We start from the raw sequence: 22,018 nt of genomic DNA, 5'->3' as shown, positions 1-22,018 counted from the left end.
CAGGGTTGTGAAAGCAATACACTGTGATGATTTCACAAGCCAGAGGAAGTATTATTTCAAATACTTGATCAAATAGGTGTGTGTAACACAGCTCCCATTTTAACTTGACCATATTTTTTTTACTGATTCTACTTTGCTTGTTCACCATACCCTGGGAAAACTGAAGCCCCCTTTTCTTGAAAAGGCATAATTTCAGAGCAAGATGTGGTGTACAAATGAAGTGGATGAAATTATCCTCAGGCACTATAATTCTTTTTTGCATTTCCAAAAATGCTCATGGTTCCTGGAAGGAGGGAGCAATCTTAGGTTTCTAGGGCTACCTGGAGACATGGGCAGCCTTTTATTACCCCACGAAGAAACCATGCTCAAGAAAAAAGAATTATCTAACTGGAAACTGCTGGACTTCTTAACATGTCGAGACAGAGCTAGTGAAATGGAATTTTTGCTTCTTATTGTGGGAGGTTTTTAAAATTGAGGTCATTGATGGAGGAGGCAGGAACCATGGATTTTTTTCAGTCATTTTTGTATTTGCACCTTTGTGGACTAATTTAAGTGGCTTTCATAGCAAGCAGTGAATCACAGTAATTATTGTCAAGCTTGGACTGGAACAATAAAGGATTCCATTTTCCAGGATTGTGAGGATAAACTCTTACTCAAAATTGCTTGGAGAGAAAAAGTGAATTGATCATTTTCATTCTCCCAGCCTATGATATGGTTTTTTATAGTTTACAAGAGTTGAAGCATTTACCCTTGAGATGAGAGTTAGAATTCCAATAGCCTGTTGAATCTGGGTGAGTGGTCTGAAAGAATAAGACAGGCTGGGGGTAAGACAGCATGACAAGGAACCATGTCTGCCCACTGGGTCAGGTGCCCTTTTGTGGGCTCTGTCTCGTACCTCTGCACCTTGGGTGCAACCAGCTGGCAAAGAACAGGCAGCTAGGAAGGAGGAGTGGTAAGCACCAGTGCCAAAGTGAGTTTCCTTGCAGTGTATCTAATATATGTAAACATTTTTAGAGTTGCTCTGCTCGTTGGCGTACTGTGGGACTAGAAGACTGGACTAATGGAATCTGTTCCCATCCCCTGTCTGTATAATATGGAGGAATCTTTGGAATGAGGACACCACAGTGGGATTGCTGTGACTCAAAGTCTGATTGGGAATTCTGGTGTGGGTGCTGGACTCCAGGGGAATGGATTAAGTCCATTAATGGCTTTGTGAATGCCTGTGGCCATTAATCTCTTCCTGTCAATGTGTTTGACCTGCCAAAGAGCCCAAACAGGTGGGCATTATTATCCCCATTTTACAAATAAGAAAACCACAAATCAGAGGCTTTGCCATTTGCTAGTTGGGTATTTTAGGAAAGTGTTCCATTTCCGCTTGTGTAGCATGGAGGACAACATGGATCTGCTTTGGAGGGCTGTGGTGGGGGTGATAGGAGCGAAGATGAACACAGTGTCTGCCTTGCAGGAAAGAATTAGCAAAGGTTTCTCCTCCTCCTCGTCCTAATTATGAACATGCTCATCCTGTCATCATTCTTTCCCTCATCATGCTGGGACTGGACAATTATCTCCTTTCTTAGAACAAAATTTTGTTTAATGTTGTGTCATTTTGAACCCAAATCTTCCGAGGTTAAAAAATAAAGTGGACAGTTACAGAGCATCCCCAGTGATCTACCTTCCTTTGACCAGTACACAATTAATACTTGTTTATTTTCTGTCTTTGTCTTTGCCCTTAACTCTCATCTGTGGACAAAAGGCGAGAGGTTTTCTTTGGGCTGCCAAGGGTGAGGAAAAGAGATTTGCTCATGGCTTCACAGGGCAGAAGAGTAGATAGTTGTCTGGAATTGGAGAACAACCTTTGTTGTATTCATTAATCCATCTATCCATCCATCTATCCATTCTTCCATCCATCTCTTTGTCCATCCATACATTTTTGGAGTTTCTGCCATGTGCTGGTCAAAGGGGTACAGCAGGAGATGGCTCCTGCCCTTATGGAGCTCACAATATGCTGAAAAAAAGAAGTAGAGAGATTTAGTTACGTATTTTTTACTTATTTACTTTTTTTATTTAAAAAATAAGTAAATCTATTTACTTATTTTTTTACTTTACTAAAAAAATTACTTTTTTAAAAGCAAACTTTTAAACTCAGAGGTGGAGAGAATTGGAAGGAGCTGTTTTGGCTGAGGTGATTGCCATGACAGAAAACATATTTTTCCTGTTTATAATGCTGAGTTCTGACTTAGGAGGCAAAAAGTGGAAAAGAATGCTAAAAAGGTCTCTCTTTGCTTTCTCAAGAACTATGTGCTCTGCCAGATTGAAAGTTCCTTTCAAGGAAGAAGCCATCAGTAGAGGCTCCTGGGTGGCTTGGAGGGATCAGGTAGGATGGAGAAGCCCTAATGTATGGAATTCCCAGGAGCTAAACATTTCGGGAGCTACAGATTTCTTCACAGCTTCCTGCAGGATGGGCTCCATTCTGATATCTGCTAACTGTGTGGGATGCTAACTGGGGTTCTGTTTCACTTTGGTTTCTAACATTCTTCTTCTCTCTTTCTCTTTGTTTTCAGACCCAGCGATTGTCAACGGAGTCTACTGGTCTGAATCCCTAAACAAAGTTTTTGTAGATAACTTTGATCGTGACCCGAGTCTCATATGGCAGTACTTTGGAAGTGCAAAGGGCTTTTTTAGGCAGTATCCAGGTGAGTATCCCTATATTGAGAATTATGATTCAAGTTACTGATCCTGTGGTATTTTCCTTTAGGGTTCAGGGTTAGAAATTTTTTTCTGTCCCTTAGGAGAAAATGAAAGATTAAGTTCAAATCTATTAAATCTTTTGTCAAGATATAGGACAGAAATGGCAATGTGGTGTCTGCCCACGCATGCACACATGCATAAGGCATTTGGACCTGCCTGTGTTTTCAGCATCTTTCTCAATAGAGTAATTCTTAGATCTGCCACCAAAAGTGAGGAATTGGAATGTGAAACGTACTATATTCAATCTTTCTGGACAAGAGATTGCTTTTATTACTATTACTGTTATTATTGTTGTTGTTATTATTACCAGGGAAAGGAGCGAGCCATAATTGGCTGAGTTAAATTCTGACTGAAAGATGTAAGAAATGGAAAATTTGAACTTACAGTTCCCTACTCCGAGCTGACTACCCCTGGAGGAAGACATTGAAATGGCCAAAGTACTACTGATGTTCAGGGCCACCAAGAACACCCTCAAACGGGTGTATTTGTCAGAGTTTGTCTATCATGACTTTGGAACAGGTGTTCTTTTTAGGGCCTTCCCAGGCCTCTGCTTTGCAATAGGATTTTAATTCTGGCTTGGTTTGAATTTTAATTAAAAAAGGAAGTTTTAATTTTCCTTACAAGTTGTGAAAAGAGGACTCAAGGCTGCAATTGTGCCAGCATCACAGCTGTAGAAATTAACAAGCTCAACCTAAAAGAAGAAAAAAATGCCCTGCATAATCTTGAAGCAATTAAGTGGAGTCTTTTATGTTTTCATTAAGTAAGGCTAGGCACCTGATGTCTTCCCACTTTGAGGCGCAGAGACTGCCAGCCTCCGCCTTCAGGAGCTGTTTGCCCTGCACACAGCATCTGTGCCCCGAGACTTGCCTGCCGAGTGCCTGCTTTGCCAGATTATTCAACATTTCCCGAGAGCTGTGTTCAGCAGGGCATGCATGGTTCCTCCTGCAGCTCACAGAAATTTAAACAATAAGCATCCTGTTAAAGATAACATTATAATAATCAGTGGTCAATTAAAGTTCCAGTGTCGCCAAATTGCAATCTGTTTTGATACATTCAACAGAGAGTAAATTTAATGCAGATGTTGTGAAAATAGAGCATAGTAGGGGGGCTGATCCAACAAGGAAGCCACAAGGATGTCTTATCACGTGGCATTTGGATGAAGGTGGAGAGAATAAGAAGAAATTGGAGATCGTCTTTTGTCTCCACTAGCAGGAAGTCTTCAAATTAAATCTGAAATTTTAAAATTTGATAATAGAGACATATTAGTCATCTCAGGCTGCCATAACAAAATACCAGAGACTAGGTTCTTTAAACAAAAGACATATTTTTCTCATAGTTCTAGAGGTTGGGAAGACCAGGATCAAGGTGCTAGCAGATCTGGTTCCTGGTGAGACCCCTCTTTCTGTCTTGCTGCCTTCTCCCTGTGTCCTCACATGTGAGAGAGGAAACTCTGGTGTTTCCTACTCTTCCTGAAAGGGCACTGACCCCCTCATGGAGGCTCTACCCTCGTGACCTCATCTAAATCTAATTGCCTCCTAAAGGCCCCTTGTATGTAATAGGAGTGATTAATTTATGTACAAGATTTTTATCAGTCATAGCAGTTGACTCAGAAATGCTTACAGTTCTTTTATGACACTTGTGGCAGAATTTGGACTTTGTAAATTTTGGCATATTTTATATATTAATAGACAAGGATCACAGTCCTCCAAAGGGATTTCACTGCCCTGATAAGTGTCATGTGCTCTCTCAGTGCTTGGTTCTGAACAGAGAGTACACTTCTTGTCTTCTGGACTTAAAATGATTATTAGAAGAGGAATCCATGGGCTTTTTTTGCTAGGATTCTTTTTCTTTCTGGATGCTTCTTTCCACATTTAGAGTGGTACAATAGTATGAATCAGTGATAAGGGTTCATGTCCTTAAGCAGAAAGGAGGTTCCTTTATTCTTACATAAGTATGTACAGAGTTCTTGCTTTGTTCTAAGCACTGTGTGAGGCCCTGAGGATAAAACGGAGAGCTAAACAGAAGAGGTCTCTGCTCTCATGAAACTCCCTCTTGTGAGGAAATGCATTCATCAGAGATTTTAGTTGCAAGTGACAGGAACCCAGTTCGAACCAGCTCCAGTTTATTGGCTCATGTAACTTGAAACCTAGATAGTATGCTGTTTCAAGACACAGCTAGATTCTGGTAATCAGCATTGTCATTTGGATTTTGAGTCTTTCTTCCATCTCTCTTATCTCCTCCTTTTTTCATTCTTCTCCCATGATTTCTGTGCCATAGGAAGGTGAAACCTGGTTCACAGCTACAGCCACGAGGATGGAGACAGAGGGCTAAGTAGGAAGCTCTCTGCAAGTAAGGGCTCATACATGCTATTGGCTAGTAATCCATCAAGTGTGGGTTCTGTGCACAGCATTACTTTGTCTCATCAGGCTCAGGTTTAGCAACGGATAAAGTGAAGTTGATATTGGAGTTCTCTTCCTTGGTCAGCTCAACAGGACCACTCCAATAAAAATGATCATGGAAAACCATAGTTTGTAATTCTCATAATGACTCTCATTACGTTCTCATTTATCATGGTGAAAGGTTTCTCAAGAGATTGTTAAGGAAGATGGCATTTGGTTGAATTAAGAAGCTTTTTTTTCTTTCGAGGAATGCGTAACCAGTGTCTCAGGATACACTTTGAAGCCAAATTTGACTACTAACTCAGCTCATGTTAGAAGCTAGCATTTTATTCTAGACCAGCTATTTTAAATCTAAAGTTATATTGGAAGATACTTATTTAAATTTTAGATCATGGGCCAAGTAAAAACATATTTTTTTGAAGAAGGAATTGGGCAGAAACTATCCAGTGAGGGCTAAACCAACATCTGCTACCTCTTGATTTTCCTTCCTTTCTTTCCACATCTTTCTGAACTTTTTGCTCTCAAATAGGGAAGAGAAGTCACATGTTGCAATGGGATAGTTAGTGTTTGTTCAAGTGGTGGTTTGTGGAGATGGCTTGGGTATCATTGGCAGTGCCAGGGAAGTTTTATGAAAAATAGTTTGCACTAAGGAGAGAAGAGAAGCAGTGGACAAAGACCCTTTGTTGAGGAGGAGATCTCAAAATGGGAGGTTGGAGCCAAGCAGAAATAAATGCAGAGGGCAAAAAGATATTTGGATTTTTATCATGCCATTTGTTGTAATCCTTCATAGTCCTGTTAGACAATCTTAAACTTCTTTGCCACATGGGATTATATTGGCAGTGTGTGACTTGAACCTTCAGATGATGCTGAGTTGGGCTCTGCTCTTTTGGCCCTCTCTTCATTTTCATGTGCTAAAGAGACTGACTATGAAAACATATGTTGTCTTAGATGAAATTAATTTCCCTCCAATATTAGTTTATAATGCCTTTGGGAGATAAACAATAGGAGATTGGAATATTACACAATATTTTACATTTAATAAGATTTGAGCATTTGAATCTGCAATAGAGATTTTGACATTATTTTCAGTTTCACATATGGGTATACTGAATGTTTTAGGGACCCTGGCCTGTGAAAGCTGAGGAAGGTAGGCCAGCCATCACTGATGTAGGTTGTGAAGCCTGGATGGCCACAGAGAGAAGCTGAATGGCACTGCCATCTGCTGCTGAACAGCCCTGATCCTTTTATCTCGAGACTCCATGCCCCAGCCAGCCTGGGTGGGGTCCCATTAGGCATAAATGGCACTTCCAGAAATTATATGTCTCCTGGGGGTGCTTCCTGGTTAAGTGACAATTCCCTGGATCTCAAAGATTTAAGATGAATCAACTATTAATTCTCTGGGATTTGAAATTACTTGAACATTTTCAAAATATCTGTGTGTACATAAAGTTTTATGCTAAAATGTTGAGATATCCTAGGAGAGTACTGCCTGGGACAGTGTTTCCTGACATTTTCCCCCCAAAACATTTTGTTTTGAGATTCTTGGGAAGGGAAGGGCTCAGCAGTCAAATTAGTTTGGTAAATGCTGCCTCTGCTGCCCCAGATGGAGAGACTTAAGATGTACTTAAGCAGATTAAAGGCCCTCAGATGTTCCTCCCAAGGCATAGAAACCAGTTTTACTTTTATTCACTTAACTCATGCTAATATCCAGTAAACTTCTCATGGAACCTCCTTATGGAAATGCTTGTGTAAGGAAGAGAATGGTGGCATGGAATTTGGGAGATCAAGTCCTAATCCTAATTAGAAATATTGGGAAAATCCGTTGAACTGTGAGAGCCTTGGTGTCCCTGCTATGAAGATTTTGGGTGCAGTGACAGGTGTGGGTAAAATGACCCTTCAGGGCCCATCCAGCCTGACTTTGATTCAAGGTGCGAACTTTATTGTTACACCAGGGCAGCCGTGCCTAGAACTATCTTGAGGTACTGGCTTCATCCCCACTTAGTGTGTACCTCCTGTCCTGACCAGGAAGGGCATGGGCCTTATGGTTCCTGCTGCCATCCAAGTTCCTTTCCCCAGCATAGACATCCTCTCTGCACCACCACACCAGCCTTCTTTCAGTTCCTTGAACTTGACATGCTTTGCTCAAACCTTGGCAGACAAGATTCTCTCTGCCTGGGGGTAATCTTCTTGACCCTGTGGCCACCCTTCACTTTTATTTTACAAGTCCTCCCATTATGTAGTGAGTTTAATGTCCCTCCAAATTCATGTCCACCTGGACCTTCAGAATGTGACCTTACTTGGAAATAGGATCTTTGCAGATCTAATTAAGTTGGGATGAGATCATACTGGATTAGGATTAAATCCAATGTGACTGGTTTCTTTATTAGAAGAGAGGACACACAGACACAGAGGGAAGACAGCCATGAGAGGACGAAGGATGAAATTGGAGTGATGCAGCTACAAGTCAAGGAACCCTAAGCATCGCCGGGAGCCACCAGAAGCTAAGAAGAGGCAAGGAAGAATTCTTCCCTAGAGCCTTTAGAGGGAGCATAGCCCTGCTGACACCTTGATTTTGACGTTTATCCCCCAGGACTTAATTTGTAGGACTTTGTTACATCAGCCCTAGAAAACTAATATATCAGCATTCTGCTCTCAGCTTAAAATGGTGCCTTTTTCACATTAGGGATTAAGATTACCTTTTATGCAGTAACATAGCCTTAGGTATTTCTCCTTCACAGTATCTATGGTGCTCATGATTTCTCATCAAGTGTCAGCTTCCCTGTTAGACTTGAGGCTTCTTGAGGGCAGGCTGGGGCCAGGTCCATATTTTTTAGTCATTTACTATCAACTGGCAGGGTGCTTGAAAATTGTGACTAGTAGGCAAAATGTTCAGGGGTTATCCTATCTGCTTCACTTTCCCTCTGGAATTGTATCATATATAGGTTTTCCCAGCAGACTAATTTCTTATCAACTTTTCAGAAAGCATCAAATTTCATCAGTGTCTGGGAGGAATTATAAGCCTATTTGCAGGAAAGGGATCTCAATCCAAAAGGACAGTATTGAGTGTCATTAATTCCTTCCTCCTAGACCTTGGCTTAAATGTTGGGACAGTAGACAGAACTGAACATTTGCTCCTCCCAGTGGAACACACAGTGATGAGGCTGTGATGGAGGGAGAATGGCAGGGTAGAGATCGGGTGGAGGATGATCAGATATAGTCGTGGTCTAAGAACACTCAACACAATTCAATTCAAGAAACATCCACTGAATATTTATCATGGGTCAACACATTAAAAAAAATTCTCTTTATTTGGACTCAAACCAATTCTTTTGTGGAATTACACATTGGAACATTACCTAGCCTCACAATGGATATAATTTCACTATGTGTCAAGACTGCCATTCTAGCTGTACTTAGCTTTATACAAATGCAGTATGTCTGATGTTTTTAAAATTAATCACATTCTTCTCCTTTAGTGTACAGTTTCATGTCAGTTGTATTTTATCTTCATTACCTAATAACCTTCAATTGGCAGGGGGTTCTTATACTTCTGTTTTTTAATATGTTTCAGGGAACCTTTAAATTGACTCTATTTGCAGGTGGGAAATGTAGGTACAAGGAAGACAGAACAAAGTGACTCTTTGGTTTACAAACTGCCATTTTATGGTTATCTCTGTAATAATTTAGGAATGTTATCCTAAGCACATTGGCCCAGTGTGGTCCAGAGAGCTGGCTGTTATTAATTGTAAAGGAGAATTTCAGTGCTTCCATCAGGATTTTCTCCTGTGAAAATAATTTTTCTGTTTTTATTTTCTTAACTCCAAAATCTGTGTTTCAAACCCTCCATCCCTGAGCAGCACTCATTGAAAACAGTGATTTTTCTGTCTTATTTTTAGGCAGCAAACACTTTTCTTTTTAAATAAAGGTTTACTCCTAAAAACTAAGTTGTAAATAGAGAATGTCAACCTTGGACATTATCCTGACCAGTCTGCAAGCCATGAGAGTAAGGATGTTGGATCCCATTTACACAAGGGGAAAACTCTTAGGCTTCAAAGCCTGAAATTCAGACTTTATTATGAAGCATAATTAGGGCCATTTTACTTCATTTTGGCCAGGCCAAAACTCTTGATTTTAAAAACAGGAGTGAGGAGAGAACAGACTTGTATATATTCTGAGATGGAAACATATTGAATGGTTTCTACCCTCCATGCTCTAGACATTACTGACCTGGGTCCAAGGACAGGGCCTCACTCTGCCCAAAGATCTATTAATGATGTTGCCAGATCCATCAACTTGCAGAACAGTGAGAAATGACCTTGGCTAACTTTATCATTAGTCATAGGAAGGGGCTGGAGTCATATCCTTTCTTGATGGACAGCGAATTACTAAAGATGTCACCACTCTCTAGCAGGTCTTGGAACAACTGAGCTAGGGCTGTGTTTGCTATGGCATTCCAGCCCTAAAGCACCTTCCCAAAGCTGGTGATGGAGCATGTGATGAGCCCCAGGGTTGGTCTTTGCATGTGATTTTTCACTCTGTCCATTCAATCAGCAAAGCAGAGCAGCCTTTAAATGCTTTGGATAAATATTTGAAGTTTATCTGGGTTTCTTATAACTCCATTTTTCTTCTAGGGATTAAATGGGAACCAGATGAGAATGGAGTCATTGCCTTTGACTGCAGGAACCGAAAATGGTAGGAAATGGTCAAACCTCAGTTATTTTTCCAAGGAGAAAACTTGCAGAGAGGATTCGTTTTTACTTAATTTTCCTCTGACCTAGGTACATCCAGGCAGCGACTTCTCCGAAAGACGTGGTTATTTTAGTTGATGTGAGTGGCAGCATGAAAGGGCTCCGTCTGACGATTGCAAAGCAAACGGTCTCGTCTATTTTGGATACGCTGGGGGATGATGACTTCTTCAACATAATTGCTGTGAGTGCAGCTGTTTTGTGCTTTCTCTGCGCTTAGAGTTCATTTGATCTTTCAGCAGCAAGCAGTTAGCATTCTTATTGCTTTTGTGTACACAGCATTAGATGCCCCAGGTTGAGGACCCATTAGTCCCATGTGAATTCACTGAGTCATGGTATTCGAGGGCTTTCGGAGACTATGGGAAAGCAGTTGAGCACATTTCTTCTCCTCACCTAGCGTATAGGCACTCTCATCAGGAGGAGTAGCGCCAGATACAGTTTTCCTGGGAAACCAACCTTTTCAGAACCTTGGAGAATTAGACCTAGCATGATTTTCCTTTAACTGCTAGATTTTCTCACATGGAAATTAACTTTAAGTTAGATTAGTCTGATGACAAGATAGTAATAGTAATTATGATGACACAACAACAGAAATCTAGAGAACAGTTTAAGGCTCATGGAGCACTTTATCTCAGCTTCAGAAACAGAAGTGGCATTTATTAAGTGCCAACTGTGTGCCATTTGCTTACTCTTCGAATTTGCATTACCTTCATTCCTCACAGCAGCTCTAGAGGGTAGGGGATGGTTTTGGCATTTTCTCAAGTGAAACCTCAGGGATTGAGCATGTCAGTGACTTGGCAGAGGTCACAGAGCTGGGAGGTGGAAGATCTGGGAACCAAACTTGGCCAGTGACATGCTGCCTGGGCAGGACCACTGATTCAGGACTCCATCTCCAGTTCTTTATCCTTTCCTTCTTAATTCTCTGGTATTAGCCTCATCTCATCCCTTATTTCTCTCCTACTCTTTTACAAAGATGATAGCCACAATAAGCCTGGTTCTTTCCTTGAATAGTTAGGTAGGTGCTACTGCATGGTGCTCACCTGTGCTTTACTATATCACCTCTATCTGGGACATGAAGTGGCTGCAGTAGGCAGTGAAGGCAATGTGGTAAGAGGGACAGAGCTTGGGCTTCAGAGTCGAGACTTAGTTTTGAAACCTAGTTTGGCCGCATACAATGGCATGTATTGGGATGAACTGCTTGAGTCTGCGCATCAGCCAGCAGCTGTGAATTGTGTGCAGTCACATCACCCTCAGGGCCCCTGTCAGGGGGCCAGTGGTAGGATATGAAAGCAGGGATGCTATTTGAAGAGTGACCAGCACGGACAGGCTCTAAGAATGCTGTTGCTGTGTCTGCATGGCCTCTCCGGGCCCTGAGCAGTGTGTGTCATCATGGGACCCTATTTCCAGGCAGCCTTCTACATGGGCATGACACCTACTTTTAGTCACTGGGCAGAGGGCATGGGTGTCAAAATGACACTGGTCTTGCAGAGGAGATTGCTTGATTAGTGTCCTGACTGCTTCTGATGAGACTGGGAGCAAAAAGGCATGACAGCAGGGCACCATGATTTATAGCTTCAGATTTTAAAAAGACCTAAAAAGGAAGGGGAAAAGAAAGAGAATAATAAATTCCTGAAAACAGAGGTTGTTTATTCATTGAACTATCCCCGGTGCCTAGGACAGTACCTGGCAAATAGTACTTTAAATCTTTGTTGAATGAGTAACACCGGCAGCTGCTTTCTATAGAGCGCCACTGCCAAGTGTCCCATGTCAGTGATCTCATTGGGTCTTCACCTTGGCTCTTTACCATGTGGTATGGAGACATTGGCACCAGGAGGAGGTAGACACTACTGACTTGAGGTCATACAGCTAGAGAAAGTGGCACAGTGAGGACTCAGAAACTGTTCAGGTTTCCCTTGTCCTGTATCCTGAGCAGAAGTGAAGAAAACAGTTGAGCCACTCAGCCATCTTACTGTGAAACTGTGTGGCCTCGGGCACAGCTATTTGAAGGAGATTTTCAGATAGAAATTTAGATTTCCAAATCAAGAGAAAAGTTAACTTTAGTTACCAGTCTTATTGTGAATATGCAAATATAGCTTGATCCCCACACATCCTGAAGCATTTACAGATAAGAAGCAGCTCATTTGGGACTATCTTTCTTATTAATCTTTAATTACTCATTACAGAAGTATCAGAAATTTGCATAATAAGAAGAGCTAACTAATTACATTGTGAATCCTTTAACAGGCAGGATTTATTGTTCTGTTAACAAAACCAATCGATTGAAATAATCTCTGTTAAGTTCATTAAGATATACAAACAGTGTCAACTCAATAATGAAGAGAGGGTGATTAAGATAATTAAAAGTAGACATGCCAGTTGTTATAGAACAGTTAAGGAAAAAAGTATTTTTTAACCCCAAATTGGCCCTTTATATAAAGAAACCCATTAGAGGGCCCATTAACCCTCACTGTACATCTGTTTGTTAGCTTTCAACATAAATGATCAGCTTCAAGACTATTTATATAATTATTTCAAAAACTAGAAAGATACTCTGAACTTTTTAATTTGAAGCCTCTGTATTAAAATCATGAACTCTATTCTCTTAATGGGTAAGGGTATAGATCAAATATGTTTGTGAATTTGTATTAAAAGCCCGAGGTCATAAAAGGAACCACTAATTAGTGGTAACTTTTACACATTGATTCTTTTAATATAGGCAACATATGTAACAATTTTAAACAATTCAGAAATGTTCCCATTCCCTTTCCATTTGGCACATATCCTTCCAAATTTTTCTGTATATATGAACACATGTTTTTCCCCACAAAAATAGAATTCTATTTTACAGAATATTCAGCACTTGCTTCTATACTAGTATCAAGTGTAACTGAAGAACAAAGCATTCCATTCCCTATAGTTGGTGTTAATTTTTTAACCAGTCCCCCTTTGCTGGACATTATGCTGATACTAATCTCTTCTACTCAAGAGTGCTACAATGAATGGACTCATGCATATATTTTTGCAGGGTAAGGTGTGCTTCTATTGAATAAAATCTAGAAGTGAAATTGCTACACCAAAGGGTATGCATGAGGTTAGGTATTATCAGAATGTCCACTAAATACGGTTTAATAGTTACACATTTAGAATCTGTATTAGTCAGCTCCATCTGCCATAACAAAATACCACAGATTAGGTGGCTTAAATAACAGATATTTGTTTTCTCTCAGTTCTAGAGGCTAGAAAGTCTAAGGTCAAGGTCTGGCAGGGCTTGGTTTCTGGTGAGGATTCTCTTTCTTGCTTGCACACAGCCACCTTCTTGCTGTGTGTTCAATGGCATTTTCTCTGTGTGCTCATGCAGGTAGAAAGAGAAAGAGAACAAACTCTCTCACGTCTCCTCTTATCAAGGTACAGTCTTATCATGAGAGCCCCACCTTCATAACTTCACCTAACCCTAATTACCTCCCAAAGGTCCATCTCCAAATATCACCACATTGGATGGTAGGGCTTCAACAAATGGATTTATGGAGGTGATGCAAACATTCAGGGCAATATTTTGAGAGTCCTCAATAGTAGATTTGTAATTGATAAATCTTTATTTGTGTTTTCTTCAATCATCTCTTCAAACCCTAAGTGTGTTTCACCTGTTTTGCCGTGCCAAATTATGTTGTTGGGTTTTTCCTCCCATCTCCTCCTATTCCCACAGTGGCAAAATTGCTCTAGTAATACGGTGTATGTTTTTCCTCTCTGTTTAAAATGGTCACTTACCTCTGTCTAGAGGGGTCCCCACTGCAGGCTCTTGGAAGTGCAGGGAGCTGGAATATTTGGAATTCCATCCAGTATGCTCTGCAAATCTGTTTGAGTGCATTGTTCTTGTTGGATGGATTCCATTTACGGGAGGACATTATCATTTCACCCTTCATTACACTGTCAGCTTTCTCTTGCTTGCTAGGTAGATGTTTGAGGAGACATTTTAGTGTTTTAGAGAGAAAGTAAAGAATACCATCTTTATTTTCAATGTTGGAAGCCCTTGTGCATTGTAGGTTTTTTTGTTTGTACAAATCTAATTCATCATTGCCATTTGATTTTCAGTGCCATATGGGGAAGGGAGGAAGGAGATTTAAGTAGTGGAAAAGGCTTTCCTTGCCCATTCCAGCCATTTTTGCATATTTACATGGTTGTATTAAGTTCATTGCTAAGTACATCTTATATATTATACAGAAGATTTTCCAATCCAGATCTTTCCAGAGAATAAACATGAGAAGATAATATTAAAAATTGTTTTAGTTTCCATGGGCAGGGTATTGCAAAATCTAAGACCAATGAACTAAATGATTGAATTATGAAAGGATAGTTGAAATATGAGAGTGATTTTGTGCAGTTGAAGTTAAAATTTAAGGTCAAACCACTGGTGCATGAAGAGAGATGTCTCTGACAAAGGAAAAGCCATATTTTTCTGATTCACTTTGAAGTCTATAATTCCAAGCCATGCATTAAATTAACAATATTATCATAAAAATGAGGGTGCTAATTCTGTTCCATGCTGAAATTTGAAAAATGATTTTACGGAAGCCTAAGCCATGCATTAAATGAACACAGTATTGACTGGGCTGATATTGTTAAATCAATTTAAATGCCCCCTGTAGCCCGTGTTTGTGCAGAGTTGAATAAAGAAGAGCATCGTTTGTTAGTTCAACCCAGAACTTTCTGGTGCCCTGGTTTTAATTTGCAGAATTTTCTTTAGAACCATTTCTCCAGTGCTTTTCCTGCTGTGGATTTTCCCTTTAAAGTAATCGATTCCGTATTAAAAATATAAGGATGGTATTTTCTTTTGGTGCTCATTTGTTCTGTACTGCTAATTATGTCCAGTCGTGTTTCAAATTACACAAGAAGCTTTTGTAATGCAAAAGATCCCCAGGATGCCTCGTGTCGGTGAAAATATTGTGAGTTCATCTGCTTCATTACATAATCCCTACACATTTTCATTCTAAAGGTTATTTAATCAAAAGTGCACCAATAAAACCATAAAATATTTAATGGAGTTCCAGCAATTCTACATAAGCTTCTTGCATTATATGAGCATGTCAGCATTTCAGTTCTATTGGTTTTTCATGGAAATTAGGATTCTCTAAAATGTACCTGTTTACTTCCTTTACCTTTTGTTTATTATCTGTTTTTTGAAGAGGATAGAGATTCTCATCATACTATTTTCTTTATTGTTTTGTCTTTGTGTCAACTATTTTTTTGTCTTGGCTTTGTTCCTAGTCTTTTCCATGTAGTTTTGCCTTTCATTTCTTTGTTCTAGTTGTTTATTCATTCAGCAAATACTATTGAGTGTAAAGAATTAAGTAATGGGGCTGCTTTTATAAATAAAGAAGACAGGTTGTCTTCCTGCATGGACTTTGAGGTTTTGTGTATGTGTGTTGGATGTGGACGCAACCAGGAAACGGGTGCTCACAGTAAAGTGTGGACAGTGCAGTCTCAGAGAGAGTCAGTGGGGGAGGCTGTAGGGGAGGCTGGGACAGCACAGAGCAGAGGCATGCAGCCAACTGGGGGCTCAGTGATGGCTTCTTGGAAGAAGTGATGATGAAATGAGCACTTTAAGAGAGGTGGTCGTTAGCCAGATGTATGCAATGTGGTAGGGCAGGAAAAAGGAGAATGAACAATAGAGGAAAGTACTGTTTTTCAGGTGGTAGTACATCCTCTCCAACCCACCGGAAGTACAGGCTTGGTTGGATTGACCGAAAGGAAATCAGAGTCTGGACATACTGGAGTAGGGGTGAATGTGGGAGGCAGAGAAAGCAGGTGAGTGGGGTAATGAGTAAAAGAGTGATGGAGACTGGATTGAGAGTGTTAGTCAAGTAAGTCTGCTCAACCACATAGAGGAACTGGGACATTCCCTGGAGGCAGTGGAAGACATGGAGGGAGTCTCAGTGGCAGGATGATGTGTTCACAGGTTCCCTAAAGTCTCTCTCTTCTTAATGAGGTCTTCCTTCATTCTCTTTTATAGACAACTGATGATCTTCTTCTGTTAGGCCTGAAGGCTGCATTGCTTTCACTAATCAACTTCAGCTTCCAATATTAAGCAGGGTTCAGAATTCCCAGCATCATCCAGAGCCCCACAGTCAGCTGTCCTTGGCTCTCCAGTTTCTGGGCTGAGTTTTACCGGAAACAGTGTGTGACACAATTCTACATCGATGCCAAAGCTTGCATGAATCTTAGTCTGTGAGCCCAGCCCATTAGTTCTTCATTTTTAGATCCTTCTCTCAAAAGTTCTGACCATTCGTTGAATTTAAACTTAAAACTTGTCTTTCCTCTTTTAGATCATCATTAAAAATCCCATTGAGGATTTTACTGTGTTTTTAAAATGCAAGATGTTGGGAATGCTTCCAGAGATTTGGCAAAAGGAAGGAAAAGGCAGATGGTGTTGTGTCCCTTGCTGTCAGAGAGTAGAGTTTGGTGGTTGGCATGCATGAAGACAGTAGCCTAACATGTGAAGATCATGGGTTTCCCTTGAACCTGATTGTTTGTTTGTTTGTTTGTTTTTGTTTTTTTTTGAATGGGGACCCTTGTAGCATTACAGATAAGCAGTTTTTATCATGAAAAGGAAAAGCAGACATCGTCTTCAGACATAATGAACATATTCTTTTACTAAAAAAAGCAAGAAAAAGTGGTACATGTTCATGCCACAGTGATGATCATGTGCAAATTTAGCCAGTGTTTTATGTTCCTGGTACATAGCAGATGCTTAGTTAATATTCAGTGAGCAAACAAAGGAACAAAGGTTTCATGGCATATACATTCCTGGGAAGAGATTTGGCAGTAGGTTGGCTGCACTGTCTGCGTTGGCCCCCAGTCTGCCAAAGACTCAGGTCACTGGGAGGGTTCAGAGTGTGGCACAGGGTAGGGTAGTGTGCAGCCACGCAATGCAATAGTTTCTGTCCTGGGTATTTAGAGTCACGTGTGCCTACTGGAGTAACACTTCTCTACAGTGAATGGGAATGCAGAGTCTGTGCTCTCTGCAGAAGATTGGAGCATGTGAGCCCTGTTTCTAAGAGTGCCATCATCCCACCATCCCCTTCCTACTTAGCAAGTACCAGCTCTAATGGAGGATACATTTGTCAGTCTTTCTCTCTGTGTACCACACATCATACCCACATATGTATTTTCTTTTCTTCCCTGTGAAGTGCACCCACACACTTTCTTTCTCTTTCTTACATGTGGGCTCTGTGTTGACTGTTTACTGAACTATTTCATTTCATCCTTACAGTGAGTTCATGAGAGAGATGCAGTTATAATCCCCATCTCCACAACATGAATACTGATGCTCAAAGAGCAGAGATGCTTTGGCCAAGATCAACCAGCTAGTGTGTGTCAGAGCTGGGATTTGAACCCACCTATCTGCCCCAGTTGCTTTAGCTCTACTGCCCCACCCTTGTGTGGATCAGAGGAGGAAAGTGAACCAGACAGGAGAAAGGAAGAAGGAAGCTATCAGTGACTGAGGCCCTGAGTCTGTGTGGAAGCTTCTAAGCTCTTTAAGAGGTACACATTCTTTGTCCTTTTCCTCACCACATGGTTGGTGGGCTGACTGGACTAAATCTAGGGCTGCTGGGTTCTCTCCTATCCTGCTAAGAGACTCTTCCCATTTCCCAGAAACTTGCAGGAAGGGCTAAACACTTTGGGGAGAGTGGAGGGTGGTTGAGTGCCTCCCTGGGGTTCACTCCTGGTATTGGGAGGGAGCAAAAGCAAATGGTAGAAGAAAACTGCATCTGGCTATTGATGATATGCATTGCATCCTTTTCTGTTAGACTGTTGATATCTAATTATTTAAATACGGATGGAGAGTTGAAGAAGATCACTGTATCTTAGACTAGATCTTAGGTTGTAAATCAACTTGGCCATCTCACATCATTGTTTCACAAAGTAGAAATCTAGGGGACATCCATTAAAATGCAAAAACTGAAAGGTTTCCAAATGGAGAGTTGCTGAGAATTTGGAAGCAGTTCCACAGGCAGGGTGCCCTTGATGTCCCCCTGGGAAGGAACTCTGGGAGCATGCACAGCCCGTGGGCCTCCTTGGCACAGCTGCCTGGTGTGCACCATTCCCTCACACAGACGGCTGAGCCCTGCTCCCTTTGGTGATACAGACCAGATTGCTCAGCATAGCTTTGTCCTGATGCAGTCAAGGGAAATTAGTTAACTGCAAGCTTGGATGATGCCACTAACAAGCTGGCGGGGGTTCAGAAGAGCAGATTCCTCCACTGTGGCCATGGCTCACACAGCGACGGTGAGCATGGTTTTGATTACTGCATATGTTCCTCCCTGATGAGGGCAAGAACTTCTTGGTCTTTACTTTTAAGCCACCTCTACAGTCCCCTACATGTATAGGCCTTTACATTAGCAAAATAGTTTCAGGTATTTTGCCTCATTGGGTCCTCACAAGGGTCCCTGGAGGGTAAACAGAAGATGAATTAGCAATTCTTATGTATAGAAATCTGCAATCAGAGAGGTTTAGTGACCTCCCCAAGGTCACACAGTGAGTGTATGGCAGAGGTGGTACTTGGGCTTAAGTTTCCTGACTCCCACCCCAGACTACAGAACTTGTATTAGGCAGAATGTAGATAAATTTTAAAAATTTACCTGAAAAAATGGAGTTGAAAAGTTTTGGGCTGCAAGTTATAGAAGAACTGACTAAAAGCTGCTCCAGTATCTAGCTTGGAGGAGGGCAGCTGCTATTTTGGTACAGTGGTTCAACAGTGTCATCAAGGACCCATACTGGCTCCATCTTTCTGCTCTGTGTTCCTTGATCCTTGCTCACCATTCTTAATCATGTTGCCTCATGGTTGCGAAAGGGCTGCTGCAGCTCTGCAATAGCATCCCAAGAGGGAAGGATGGCAGTGGATGTAGAAGAGTTTTCCTTCAATGGTAAGAAAAAAATTTCATTGAAACTGCCCAGGAAACTATCCCTTATGTCACTGGCTGGGGATGGGTCACTTGACCCCATAGCCTGCAAAACAGGCTATGAAAGCATGTGCCTAGCAGAGGGAAACCAGATAGCTGTGATTGGCTAAGACTGATTATGCTTCAGGAATAAAAGGAATTAGGCTATAAGAATGGGCATATTATCACCCTGAACCAAATCAGTCAATGAGGGAGGTGGAGGAGAGGGAAAATGGCTGTATTTTTTTTTCCCCCAGCAACTTCTGGTGTCAGTTCTATATGGACTGAGAATTTTGGAGAAGCTCTTCTTCAGATTAGGCTGTGCAGTTGCTTCCTGAATTCTGAGATGACATTCCATATGTTGACTTAAATTTGCACTCCCATTTGTCAACAGCTGATTTCAGAACTGCATAAATACATATTTTCTCCATGGTTTGTCTAGCTCCAAGACCACTGAACTATAATTTTTCAGATGCTTTTGTATGACTAAAAACAAAGATTGAAGAGGGTGCAAAAGTCAGAATGATTGGAAATGTAATCTAGGGGGCCAGAGAGGAGAAACTGGGGGCTCTGAGGTCCTGAGGTCAGTGGCTTGGAGGTCATACTGCTTGGGTGTGAATCTAGACTTCACCTTATGTATTCCCGGGTGACTTTGGGCAAGTTGATCCTCTGTACTCTGCCTCTGTTTCCCCATCTGTAAAGGGGGAGTAACTGGAAGTACTTACCACATGAGGTTGAGATATCCAGTGAATGAAGTCTAGCCTGTGTCTAGATGAAGGAGATGCTCACTAACGGTTAGTTGTGGATGTTAGTGTCATCACTACCCCTACATGCTACTAAGCATCTCAGCAGGTGAAACCTGATGCATCTCAGTCATTGTTGCAGGAGCTGCTGGTCTGGTCCTCTTCAGTCTGTCCCTGTAGTGTGTCCAGAGTATTTGTCCCAAGCTGATCTTTTTATTTCACACACTTCTCTGCTCATAGCCCTCCATGCTTCTTACAGCTTAAAGTCCAGACTCCTTAGCCAGACTTTGGTCTAGAGCTGGGCTTATGAGAGATGGTTCTGGTCCTTCCCTCTAGAGCTCTGGGATGGGCCTTTGGTCCCTGAAGTGGAAATACCACAACACTTTCATTGAACATACTGTTCTTGGGCACCTACTTATGGGCTCAGCCCTGTTCTTGTCATAGGGAACACACTGAGGAACCAGACATGGACTCTAATGATGTAGTCCTGCCTTGTGGCGAGGGATCCAGGCACAAGGCATTATAAATTGGGAGTAGACAGGAGAGGAGCCTTTCTTGTGACAGAGACTGCTTCCCAGAGTAGGCAGGAATGAGTTGGCCCAGAGACTGAACAGGAATCAGCTGGGAGATTCTATAGCGAGGGCTCCAGGCAGAAGGCCCAGTGGTAGAAGCCCTGAAGGAAAAGATGAGCCATCCCAGAGGACAGGAAGGGAATTAAGGCTGGTCGGTGCTAAGTTTATGGGGAGGGCTAATGAGTAAACATGCTAGAAAAGTCAATAGGGCCAAATGTCTAGAGCCCTGTCAATACCTGGGAAAGTTCATCTGCAGAGCAATAGGGAGTTCTGAATGGTGTTGACAACAGTGGGTATGATTAGATTTGTGTTTTGGAAGGTCCCAGTCTAGCTACAGTGCAGAGAACTGGGCTTGATGAAAGAAATGAAGATAAGAACACTCACATTTCCTCTTCCCAGCTTTGGACAAAAACAAAGGGTCATAATCTGGGTATTCTGGCATCAAAAATGATGGGAAGGCTGGCATTGCCGTACGTGGAAGGTGATGTCACTGTGTGTGGACAGTGCTGTGACCAACACCTGCACAGCCCCACAAAGAGGGAACATCAAGGCCTTTCCTTTCCAACATTCTGTCCCCTCACTCACATGTGACCCAAACGTGGGTGCCTTGGTTCTGTGAAACCAAGGACAGGCGCTGGAGCCATATCCACCCAAGTGTGGGATGCTCTTTAGATCTCACCTATATCATACACTGCCCAGGGAACCCCCGTGTTTGGAGCTACCCAGGAAGGATTATCAGTTAACTATATACACCTTGAACACTGCCATACACCAACATGTGCTCTGTAAGTTTCCCTCTCAAGAAAAGAATAAAGTGTGTCTTTGGCACTTAAGCATGATTTTGAATAGGGGCACCATTGAGAAAGTTACCTTATGTAAATGAATTGAGCCTGTGATTGTGCTGCTTTTTTGTTTTGGTGTGTGTATCCTTAAATTATCCCTTCAAATACTTAGTTGTTTCCTCTTGGCTGTTTCTTCCCTTTGCAGTATAACGAGGAGCTTCACTATGTGGAACCTTGCCTGAATGGAACGTTGGTGCAAGCCGACAGGACAAACAAGGAGGTAGGACCTGCCACTGAGTGGGTGCATCAGGGGTCATGGCACACCGTCTCCCTCACAGTGATCACTTACAATAATTCTGTCCTAGTTTTTAGAAACTCATCAAATGTACTGCCCTTTCATTGAGGGCTTTAGAACCCCAGTGTGTAGAACATTTATGAAGAGGCACAAATAAAATCATGGCAGTAAAATACTTATATTGAGTTCAGATGCTCACTAGTTCTGAAACAATTGCATTTATTTTCTTTTTCTTTTGCTCTAAGCACATCCTGTATTGTGTTTTTCACCCATATGGACACCATTGAAAGAATATGACTCTTGCTGAGATTTCAAAGAAAACTGAACCCACTTGTTGTATCTCTTCTTGCACTTAATACTATTGCTTAAATAACTGTTGGGGTAACTTGACTCTGGGATTAGAAGGTAAGCTTTACAAGGATAGGGACAATGTCACTCTCTGCTGTATCCTCAATCCTCTGAGCATTGCCTGCTCCGTAAATATATTGCCTGGAACAAAAGAAAAATATGTTAACGGAGGAACTTAGGAAATGGTTACAAATTTCCCTTCCCTTTCCAATTCTAGGAAAATTTCCAGAATAGATTACTATAAAATAAATCCTGTTTCCCTTTGCATACCCTTAAGTCTGTTAATACAACCACCATAGCCACCATCAGTCACCCCTACAGGGCCAGGTGGCAGTTTAGGTTGAAGGTGTAGCTGTGGCTACAACAGTATCACATCTCCTGGGACTCATAGCTGCCATTACTCATGTTGTTTTGTTGTGCATGCCATGTGGGCATTATAAAATAATACTC

General features: G+C 41.5%; 1 protein-coding gene across 1 annotated transcript in view; it reads left to right on the top strand.

The window, feature by feature from the left end:
- The window catches only part of CACNA2D3 (calcium voltage-gated channel auxiliary subunit alpha2delta 3), a 776,511-nt gene that overhangs the window by 350,374 nt on the left and 404,119 nt on the right, over window positions 1-22,018 (top strand). Inside the window, exons 6-9 of the mRNA XM_064496418.1 lie at window positions 2,562-2,693; window positions 9,779-9,839; window positions 9,926-10,076; window positions 21,131-21,205. Of these exons, the coding sequence (XP_064352488.1) occupies window positions 2,562-2,693; window positions 9,779-9,839; window positions 9,926-10,076; window positions 21,131-21,205 (419 nt within the window). The remainder of the gene's footprint in view (window positions 1-2,561; window positions 2,694-9,778; window positions 9,840-9,925; window positions 10,077-21,130; window positions 21,206-22,018) is intronic.

Source organism: Camelus dromedarius, chromosome 17, assembly GCF_036321535.1.
Source record: "Camelus dromedarius isolate mCamDro1 chromosome 17, mCamDro1.pat, whole genome shotgun sequence".
NCBI lineage: Eukaryota > Metazoa > Chordata > Mammalia > Artiodactyla > Camelidae > Camelus > Camelus dromedarius.
Note: the sequence above shows the minus strand (reverse complement) of the source record. Positions and strands in the feature narration are given on the sequence as shown.